The following is an 11,144-nucleotide window of genomic DNA, read 5'->3' as shown; positions in this document are numbered from 1 at the left end:
GAGATTTTGGGGGTGGAGCCTGAGGATGGTGGGGTTTGGAAAGAGGAGGGACTTCAGTGGGGTATACTGCCATAGAATCCACATTCCAAAGCTGCCATTTTCTACAGAGGAACTGATCTCTGACACTTGGAGATCAGTTGTAATAGTGGGAGATCTCCAGCTACCACCTGGAGGCTGGCAAAGTATCTAACTGTTGGTGCAGTAACTCTCAGAATTCATCCCTTTGCTTTGTGCATGTCCAGTCATTCGGTTTCTCTGGGAAGAAGTTATTACTAATATCTATTTTGCATTAGAATGTTCATTGATTTTTGAGGATGCTTATGTACTTTTAAAATATCTGTCTGTCTCTTGGAGGCTAACCAATGGTCAATGAAAATGGACTCTCCATGCCCTTTTTACAACTAAAAGACTTGTATTACAAGAATGGAAAGATAAATACCCACTTTTGGCAAATCAATGGATTAAGGACCTCAGACCTCTATCAATATTTGAATGCATGGCCTATAGTCAACAATTGCATATGGACTTATTTTGAGATATCCCACAATTACAACTGAACTCCAGATGACAGAATCTGTCCCTCTGGAGAAAACAGCTGCTTTGGAGGGTGGACTCTATGGCATTATATCCAGCTGATGCCTTTCCCCTCCCCAAACCCTGCCCTCCTAAGACTCTACCAGAAAATCTACAGGAATTTCCCAACCCTGGAGCTGGCAACCCTAGCCAGGCCTGGCCCTAATGAGTCCTCCCTCAAAGGCCAAAATAGGCCTGGAAAGAGCCCTGCCCCCCCCTGCCTTTTACTGACAGAACCAAGCCTTGGAATGCTGTTCCTGGCATACTTCACCATTCCGGCCAGGCCTGGAGTGGATCCCTGCAGCAACTGCTGCGGCCAGTTCATAGTTGCTGCAATCTTTGATGTCTCTTTTTCTGGAATTAGAATGTAAATTGAGGGTTTCCAATCTATGGGTAGGGTTGCCAAGTCCCTCTTTGCTACCGGCGGGAGGTTTTTGGGGCAGAGCCTGAGGAGGGCAGGGTTTGGGGGAGGGACTTCAATGCCATAGAGTCCAATTGCCAAAGCGGACATTTTCTCCAGGGGAACTGATCCCTATCGGCTGGAGATCAGTTGTAATAGCAGAAGATCTCCAGCTATTTTGTAGCTATGGCTGGAATGCTCTGGTTATAAGCATTGGATGCTTGTTTACTTGTGTGACAACTTTTGTTACTAAGATTGAAATATACTCACTTGGCATATCAATTGTGCTTTTTTCTGCCAGTAGTGCTTTTTTGATTGTTTAACTACTTGTTTAGCACTCAAGTTTTGTTTGATTGCATTCCCTGGAGGTTGGCAAACCTATCTATGGGCCATTGTTTTGTTTTCCATATTTGAACACAGGAAGCTGCCTAATTCAGAGTCTGGCCCTTGGTCTTCAAGGTTAGTATTATCAGTACTTTGGCTGAAAGCATAGATCAGCCTCTAGGAAGACTGCAAGTCTGGAGAAGGAGGGGATGGGCTTCTACTCCTGATCACTTATCTCCCCTCATGCAACAACCCAGTTTCCTGGAATCTAAAACCAGAACAAAATTCCTTCTCTGCTTTGCAAAAGAAGCTCACAAATAAACAAAAATATTGTTGTCGAAGGCTTTCATGGTCAGAGTTCCTTGGTTCTTGTAGGTTATCCGGGCTGTGTGACCGTGGTCTTGGTATTTTCTTTCCTGACATTTCGCCCGCAGCTGTGGCAGGCATCTTCAGAGGAGTAACACTGAAGGACAGTGTCTCTCAGTGTCAAGTGTGTAGGAAGAGTAATATATAGTCAGAAAGGGGTTGGGTTTGAGCAGAATCATTGTCCTGCAAAAAGTAACAAAGGTAATGTGCTAACCATTGTCCTGTATCAAGATAATGTGCTAATGAGGGTGTGGTATGTTAATATGGAACCATTGTATCCTGAAGCGATCTGTTAATGTGTGAAATCCAAAGCTAATCTGCATGGCTATTGTGGACTGTAGTCTTTGTTAGTCTGGAGGTTTTCAGGACAGGAAGCCAAGCCGTCTGTGGCAGCGGGAAGATCTGGGCCAGGGGGCGGCAGGAATAGGCCCACCCTTTCCCGATGGGCAGCTGCGTGCTCTGTCTTTACACCATAGAAAAGGTTGTCCCCCTGAAGAGGGGGGAGGTGAAAGGGGAGTGGGGGGAAACACGGCGATCGGCCGTCCTACGGGGCTAACCGCAAGGACAGCCGAAACTCTGCCGGACTACGTGAATCCTTCCAGCCACTGGGGCAAGTCACGGGAACGTGACTTCACAGATGGCCATTCCTGTGGCCGTGAAGGCCCCGGGGATCCCAGCAGTGAATGTGTGGGACCACCTGGCTCGGAAGGCAGCCAGATCACATGAGGCTGGGATGAGCAGTGGTGGTGCCACCTGTGTGGGAACGGCACACCCACATGTCATGGTGGACCAAGTCCTGGGGGACTTGGGGGTCCTCAGCACAGGGGGCAGCGAGGGGCCATATCAGCGCTGGCGGCGGTAGCACCACGAGGCAAAGGACGGCCATGAGTGAGCAGAAAAGGATGGCGGGGACTCTATACAAATGACCCGGCCCCCTTCCTCTGCCACCAAGGCATGAGTCTGGAGGCACCACCTTCTGCCAGGTCATCTTTTGTGGGATGCACCTTGCCCTGGGAAGTTTGAGAACGCACAGGAGGGGGATGGTGAAGACAGAGGAGAACCGAGATCACCTGGCCATGGTGCTGGGTGGAGTGGTAAAGTGCTGATGGCCACAGCCCCTTCATGCTGTCCTCTCAGATGATGGTAGGCAGGGCTGTCAGAAGGCTGGGGGTGGCAGATGCCAGGGGGTGGCCGGGGTGTGTGAGCCGCGGGATCGAGAGGGGGGAAGTGGGAACGTTCAGGGAGAGGGTGGCTGCAAGCTCTATCTTTGCACCAAGGAAGAGGTGGGCCCCCTGAAGAGGGGGGTGGGTCTGCCACCATCCGAGCTTGGAGGTGCCACGCAAGAGCGAGCACACCTCTGCTGGGTGGGGCAAGGGCCGACGGGCAGTTTCACCTGCCCTATTTTTTATATGGGTCGGCATATAAAAGTCTCCCACAAATGGGGTGAGACACGGGAACGACGCATCTGTACAGATGGCTGTTCCGGTGGCCATGAAGGCCCCGCGCAACCCAAGCTGCTTTGGCTTGGGACGTCCAAGCTCGGAAGACAGCCAGAAACTAGGAGGCAGATTGATCAGCGAGGCGACCGCCAGTGTGGACACGGCAGCCCGACATGTCATGGTCATGGTGGCCCCACTGCTGGGGAATGTGGGAGTGCAGGGCGAGGGGGCCCCCGCACGCCACCTGCCCACAAACGCCGCTTGCACTGGGAGGTGATGCCTTCCAGCCGCACACCGCCAAAGTACAGCAGCGGCTCCATGCAAATTGCCACAGGGATGACTGAGAGCTGCCAGCGCCATGACACTAGGCCATGCCCTCTCCACCTTTCCTCACACAATGCGGCCACCGTGGGAGCTGGCCAGCCACTGAAGTGCACTCTCCCAGGAGAAACGTCCCCAGGCGCTATCCAGTGTTGGCACAGCGACAAAATAAGGCATTGGGCGGCTAGGGGCAATGTGAGGGCCTGGGGGCAAGTGGACAGAGTAGCGGCCCGGCCCCCACCCCGTACCAGCGCCACTGCCACAAAGGCATGACTCCGGACACGCTGTATATCAAGGCAGCCCCTGTCTGGGGAGGCAACGTCCCCTTGGGGGATTGGAGCCCATACAGGGAGGGGACAAGGAAGGTGGAGGAGCTTCCAGCCTCCATGTCCTCAGGGGCAGCGGCCTGCTCTGGAAGCCGAGGACTGACACCTGCCCAGAGAGCCACTGGCAGTCTGTGCCTCATTGGGAGGGCACCAGCCGTGCTTCTTGTCACCGGCCTGGGTTTCAGATGGGGGAAATAGCGGCCAGTGCCTGTCACTGGAAGGATGGGGAAAGCTGCGGGCAAAGCAGATGACAACGAAGAGATGTCGATCGTGGCCTCCCGTCTCGGCTCCCAGGCGGCCGGGTGCCTGTGCAGGGGGCGGCCACCCTGCCGATAGTGATGGCTCCGCCCCCTGGCTCTCCTTCCATCTCCCGCCATGCTGCTGGCCCCATGACGTTCGGCGCTCTCAGTCTCCAAAGGCCAGGTGTGGAGCATGAGGGAGGGGGCATGAATGACAGGTCACCCACACATAAGACAGTAATGCCTTGGGCTGAGAGAGCCTTCCCTGAGCATGCACAGGTATGCACAGGGTGCGGGTGGAGAGCCTCCGTGGAAGCTGCCCTGATGGAAACAGGCGAAATGATGAGAAGGGTGAGGCCGCATGGACCCCCCTCCTTGACAGAGGACAGCTACTTCTCTGTTGTTAACCATGCAGGGGATGCCCTCCCCGTTAGGAGGGTTGATTGGAGCGTTGGTGGTGGGGGTGCGAGTGATGGTGGAACGTTGGGTGGTCGACGTATGGGGATTAATGATGGGTTTCAGAACATGGCTGCGGAGCTTGGGCATGCCACGTCAGTTGACAGAAAATGTTCGGGTTCCAGGACTAGCTCCCCGCCACCACCTGGAAATTAGAGGGCCGGGGGCTGGGACCCCCCGCCAAGTCAAACCATGCATAGTCCCCGCAGAGAGGGGAGTTGGAGCAAGAGAAACGCAAAGTCCTGACCCCCCGGCACAGATGGGCAGCATGCCCGCCTATGCAAGGCTTACCTGTCAAGTGAGCACTGGCTGCAAAGTGCCGCTTATGAGGGAGATTTCCGCCTCTGAGGCCCTCCTCCAGGGGGGCGCTGCCCCTTCCTGGCCTGGCCTGATTGGCCGGCTTCCTAGTCGGGTTCCTGAGGCGCCAGGCTGAGATGGGTGGTACTTGGGCACGGTGGTGAGATGAGGGTCCGGAGCGTTAACATGGTGGTCAATGGGCTGCGCCAGGTCGAGACCTGGCATAACTTTTCGGTGGCAAAAGTGGGCTTTCCAGGGCTGAAAGGGCCGTAGGAGGCCTCCTAGCTGGCGGAATGCCCCTGGGAAGGCCCCCGCGGCCGCCGCCAGCCACTTGTGCACCGCTCAGGCGCTTGTGCTGCCCTTGTGCTGCCGCGGCCACGCTGTCCCCCTCTGCCGCCTAGCGTCACCAGAGTAACTCACCTGATGCCGGCGCCCAGGCCATTTGTGCTGGCATAAGTGCCTTTTACACTGGCGCAAGCACCGGCTCCTAAGCACTTTCACCACCCAAGCTCAGGAATGGGCTGTTAATCTTTTAAACATTTTAAAGAAGAAAATCCTAGTCATTGGTCTAGTTGTGCTGATGCTGTGGAATTGCTGAAAGATAGCCACTGCATTTTTTTCCTACAAAGGCACACTCTACTTTTAAAAAAAGTTTTAAAAAACATGTTCTACTGAAAAGGTAATTGCTTCCTATATGCCCAGGCTGCAGCTACCTCTTGTTGGTTCTAATAATGATTCAAAAAGATGTAACAATGAATAAGAGCTTCTGGCTGATTGTAACAGATTTGGTCATTGTTTCATCTCATGCCAATAACATCAGGGAAACTAGTTTCAAAAATGCCAAATGATGCAAGCAGCAAAGTAGTTTGAACAGGAGTCACAAGTGGGAGTAGGTGTGTTACCATATCTATGCAGATAACCAGTGGATCAAGTATCAGTGCAATGTAGGTGGTAATAGTTATTATATCAAGCAAGAGTGTGTCGCTTAGAATAGGCACCTCATTTGACAACACTTGCTGAAAACAGAGGAGAACAATATTCAGGGCTCATTGCTACTAGTCTGAGTTGTAGATAATCAGAAACGGTCTTGTACCATCAAGAGACAGAGCATCACTTTTGTGGACTATCTCAGCTCAAGCACCCTTGGCCACATGAAATGTGAAGCAGGGGTGGTATTGGATATGTGATAGGAACAAAGCAAGCCAAGGTAAGTAAATGCAAGGAAGAAAGAATACTGTTTTACAAACATTCTATTTGGCTATGATTTTACTAATATTTTAAAATCAGTTTTTAGGGGAGGGGAGGAAATAATCTATATTAATGCAGAAGGTTCTCAAGCTCGTTTTCTGTATTTTGCTGAGCCCCAACACAGTGCTGGATGCACATTACTCCTTTTCTTGTTAGCGACATCATCTCCCCTGCTTTCTATTGTGTGCACGGCACACAATACACTGTGGCAGGTCCTTCTCTGCTCTATCCATACCCACAGATGGGCGGGGAGGTAAAAACAGGATTTACCCTTACAGGTTTCGACTGCTATTCTACAAGATGTTATAGAAGCAACTAAAGGTGCATAGTTCCTAAATAGCTGTCCGCTTTTTTTATCCAACCTTTCCTCTAAGGAACTTAAGGGGTGTGTGTTTACATGGTATTGCTTCCTCTGTCTTATCCTCCCAACAACCCTGTGAGGTTGGTAAGGCTAGAAGAGGCCCAAGGTCACCAAATGACCTTCAGGCGGAGGGAGAATTTGAACCCAGATATCCCCAGTTCTCATCTGACACTCTAATAATTACTCCCTTATCTTCTTTTGCCTGCCCTACAGGTATGGTCCTACCACTAGGCAGGATTCAGCAACAACCTCAGTTGCTGGACAGCATTAAAGATCCCCCAGTGGAAGAGAGGCTGCTATTTGGATTCTTCTGACCTGGGGACAAATCATACATGATCCATGGGCCTAACGCGTAAATGCTGTTGCCGTTTCAAAGCAATTTGAAAATGTTTTGAGGGTTTGCTTTGCTCCTGATTGGATCTGCAGTGAGGCGGGCTGTGGCGTTCTTGTTTCCCCATATACACCTTTTCAAGTGCTGGAATGAAATGGCTACACCCTCCCCTGCAGCGGTTTTGACACTTGAAAAGGCTGGGGAGGGGGGGGCACAAGGGCACCTCGGCCCACAATTCTAAATTGCTTTAAAATGGTGGTGGCATCCACTGGTTGGACCTGTGGATGCCCTCACATCTAGTTTGGCTCTTGAACAGCAAAACGTCTTGCTGCTTGGGTTGTAAGGGCCTTTATTCATGTGGGGAGAAAGAATGAATAAGTGAAGGGGGAGCTAAAATAAAGTGCAGTGCTATTTGCTACCTCACCGACTAACTTGGGGAACATTATTCGACATATTCCCCACCAATGTTGTCCATTGCTCCTCTTAATGAAAGCCTCTGTTATGCTGTTCGTGCTGCCATTATGAAAACCTTATCTGGGAACGTTGCATGCAGCACATTAGTTGGCAAAAAGATAAACCAATCCAAAAAGAGCTCAGCAATGTGTGAGTGAAATATTAGTCTATTTATAGTGTAGTCAGAATACCATAGAGTAGATGTTTTGTTTTAGTTGATTCGGAGCCTGGAAACCAAGCTCAAAGCGAGGAAACACTGAGAGAGATCGTGTTGTGGGTTAGTAACTGGATCTACTCATTAATTCATATTGAGTTCTTAGATGTTTATGGCCAGGTGTATTACTGAAGTACTCCACTGACCTCCAAAAAGTTGCAGCTGAGAAGAATTTGACCTTTGAAGTTTAACATTAGCTTTTTCCTATTGATATCTTTGGTATGTGATTGAAGAGATATTCAAGATGATGGGGTTTAAACTCTGGGTTTCAAAATAAGCAAGCATATTTTTAATTCATTAAAAAAGTGCATAAAGCTAAAGCTAGGAGCTTTAAGAACCTTTTAATTGCCCCAAAGTCTTTTGGTTCTGACAACTAAAAACCCAAGTCAAAGCAACTGGCACTAGATTACTTTGTGATGGAAAGCCATCTACCCACAGAGGATCCCAGCCAAAGAAGGATCCCTGCATTGAGGACAAGGCAATTACTGCTTTGTGTCTTGAGTTTATACTGATATGTAGCATGCAGTTCCCTCATCAGTAACATATAGTCTGATAAATGACCATGTTTCCACCTAATTTCATACCCTGACAAGCACAAAGAGTAGTACTTGCCAGGATATTGGTTAGCCAGGTGTGAGTCATGTGAAAGGGAATGGGGCTACTCAAACTGATGATCATGTACTGCCAGAGGCAAAAGCACAGCTCAAAAGCATGGACATTAGAATCAGCAAAAGCACCAGCATCTTTAGCTCTGCAATGGGAAAAATATACTTCCTGTTAAAAAGTGCAGGAAATATAAGAGGAAGACAAATGCTGCTTTCCACATCTCCTTCCACCTTCTCTGCCTTTGGCATGTGAAATCACATAGTACTCATATTCAGTTACAGGCCATGCTTGAGCAACTATCTAAGGACCTCTATTTCTTTGGGAGGAGATGTTATATAGAGCAGTTTATACAACAGAAAAGAAATGAGCAAGAGAATTTCACATGGTCACAGTTCTGATCAATGACCTTGTGCAGAAATCATGCTCTCAACTACAACACTGAGCCTTGTTGGTCTACTGTGGATTTGCCTCTGAATAGCAATGTGGTTCAGTGCCGCTTAAGTAGTTGCTCATTGGTGCTCTTTCTGCAACTGCTTACAGAAGTGCTATAAAACTCACTTAAACAGCAAGGAAAGCATAAAAACTTCTCTAAAGAACAGGAGGTCTTAGCTACTGCTCCTGCCGCGCTGCCATCTTGCCTCTACCCACTCATTGGTCTGATGCTTATACATAGATACCATGAGGGGGGAGGAGTGCTTAGGCAGAAGCTATATTGCTATTGTTTTTTGTCAGTCTGAGTTCAAATTGAATCTTTTGAGGTCAATGGAGTTTCTTCAGTGATCAATCTTGTCATCCACATCTAAGAACCCAATGACAACAATAAAACCTTGTTTTTTGTTATAATTTTGTAAGCGACTTCCTAAGCTTGGTGCAGGACAAAAATGTTTTAAATTACCAATAAGGCTCCAGTGTGCACTCTGTGGAAATTCTTGATCAATTGATTTAAGATGCATTGTTTATTTTATTACAGCATTAAACAAAAGAACTCAAACTGAAGCAAGCGTGGTGGGGGGATTTGCTTCAAGTTTGCTTATTTCTTATCACTACATTTACTGTGATATCTATTTTGCAGTCCTTATAGTTTGTCCTTTCTAGGATCTCATTGACTATATCATGACTGTTCCCAGTTGTACAGATGGCAAAGTGAGACTTCCCAAGACAACTCCGAAGACTTCATAGAAAAGTATGCATTTGAGCCTGGGTTGAAACTATCTTTGTAAGGTGAACATTAGGGAGGATTGCTGGAAGAGGGTCTTCAAAATGATTATTGTCCCTAGCCTGCATCAATCTTAGTATGGTTCTACTAAGAATACATGCCAGCTAGCCATAAATAGATAAGATAGAAAATGTTTGGTAATAATGCTATTTTTTATTTTCTGTAGGTGGCAGTCATTGATAAGAGTCATTGATTTAAAGAAGCAAGGTTTCTGGAGCTATGAACCCTATAAAAATGATGGTAGCCCACAAGCATAATCTCTTTTTGATTGGCTTCTTTGGCTTTTGTGTGGAGCGTTTTGTACAGGGCCAAAAAAACAACACTGTCATTTTCACCAGGGAAAACACAATTCGTAATTGCACATGTCCTGATGATATTGGCAACAATGACTGCGATTACATCTTGGCAAATTTAATTTGTAATTGTAAGACTGTCTTGCCTAATACAATAGACAAAACCTACTACAACAATCTGACAATTTGGTTCACAGACACAGTTATGCTGGGAATGCTGTTAAACTTTTCAGCTGTGTATGACCTGAAGCTCTCCCTCTGTGGCTCTGTTCCTCTGTCAACTGAGTACCTGACTATCTGGGGATTGCGAAGACTACAGATCAAAACGAAGCACAATGGTCAGTTACAAGAGCAAAGTTTAACCATCTTCAGTAGCTACGACAATGACGTGCAAGATAAATTGAAGATGCAGTGCAAAGGAAGGCAAATGATTAATTATATTTCTGTTTTATATACATCTCTTTTCAATAGCTACTCCCCACTGAAATCATACAGTGTGGAAAATATTTCCAACGTTACAGACCACTTTCCAAGCCTGCCATATTCTGATATCTTCACTACTAATAATAAAAGATATGTCATAACATTCATTTACTGACACAGAATGCGTGCCCATTTCTCCAATGCATTCATGGACTTTGATAAGAAAGGCAATGTTTTAGTAGCTGATCTCCTGCCATTCATTCGTTTTTAAAATATCAAAGTCTAAACAAAATTATTACTGTTAAAACTGGTTTGTATTTCCTATTTCAGTAAGTTTGTTGAATTTTAGTCTCCTGTACCACTTGTCCACCCTTTGGAAGCAAACCTAAGTAGGTCTAATCAGAAGTCCTCAATGGGGCTTACTCTTCTGTTCTTAGAATTGCAGCCTTTGCAATCCTAAATTATTTAGTGTTTCCATATCTGTTGCATGCCGTACGTAACGTAACTGCCCCTTGACTAATTGAATATCAAGCAATCAGATTCTTGCAGAAAGCAATAGGTTCAGTACCATATCACAACCAATATTATAGCCCTGCATAATGCTTGTAAAGCTTTTTAAATGCTTTTAAAGCACCCAGGCAGTATCTACAGGGTACTGCTTTGCTTTTATGGATTGATTTTACCAATACTTTTCAATGCAAGTACTGAGCACATTATGTGGTTTAAAAACAACAACGGCCTTTGGGATTCTTCCACATTTCCAGCAGGTGTTGTTTCCATGTTCTGAATGTAGGGCATAAAGCACAGCGCTGGATATTTGTGTGTGCGTGATTTTCTTGGGTTCCTTTTAAAGACAGTGGGCCTGTTGATTTTAAGTATAGTGATGTTACAGAGTACAGTTTTTAGGGTGATGTTGCCTAATGACACAGCAAGATGCCCACCTATTACCTATTCCTAACGGATTTATTTTGCTTACAAATGATTGTTATAATTTTGAGATATTGAGCTTTCTTTTAAAAAGAAGTTTCTTGACATCATAATTGTGAAGAAAATATTGGTGTCCTGATGTATGAAAAAGTTTATAAATCTGGTGAATCATCTACTTAAACCAATGTTTTCTTTGGCTTATGAGTAAAATATTTGTACTGGTCAAATAGATTTCAGTTAGCTGATTAACAATTCCAAAACAACTGAGAATGATAACTCTGTGCTACCTATATATAGGCTTGCATACATAGGCATCAGCATTTTGAGAATG

General features: G+C 46.8%; 1 protein-coding gene across 1 annotated transcript; it reads left to right on the top strand.

Moving 5' to 3' along the window:
• Nucleotides 1-5,848: 5,848 nt before the first annotated feature.
• Nucleotides 5,849-10,061, top strand: C12H21orf62 (chromosome 12 C21orf62 homolog). Its single transcript, XM_056858680.1, has 2 exons — nucleotides 5,849-5,948; nucleotides 9,337-10,061. The coding sequence occupies exon 2, from the start codon at nucleotides 9,390-9,392 to the stop codon at nucleotides 10,059-10,061; it is 672 nt and encodes a 223-aa protein (XP_056714658.1). The 5' UTR covers nucleotides 5,849-5,948; nucleotides 9,337-9,389.
• Nucleotides 10,062-11,144: the final 1,083 nt, after the last annotated feature.

The sequence above is a fragment of the Euleptes europaea genome, chromosome 12 (assembly GCF_029931775.1).
Source record: "Euleptes europaea isolate rEulEur1 chromosome 12, rEulEur1.hap1, whole genome shotgun sequence".
Lineage (NCBI taxonomy): Eukaryota > Metazoa > Chordata > Lepidosauria > Squamata > Sphaerodactylidae > Euleptes > Euleptes europaea.
This window is presented reverse-complemented; position numbering and strand designations above follow the sequence as displayed.

Bases quoted from the DNA above. Each gene is read 5' to 3' on its own strand.
- C12H21orf62 (XM_056858680.1), top strand. From the start codon at position 9,390: ATGAACCCTATAAAAATGATGGTAGCCCACAAGCATAATCTCTTTTTG.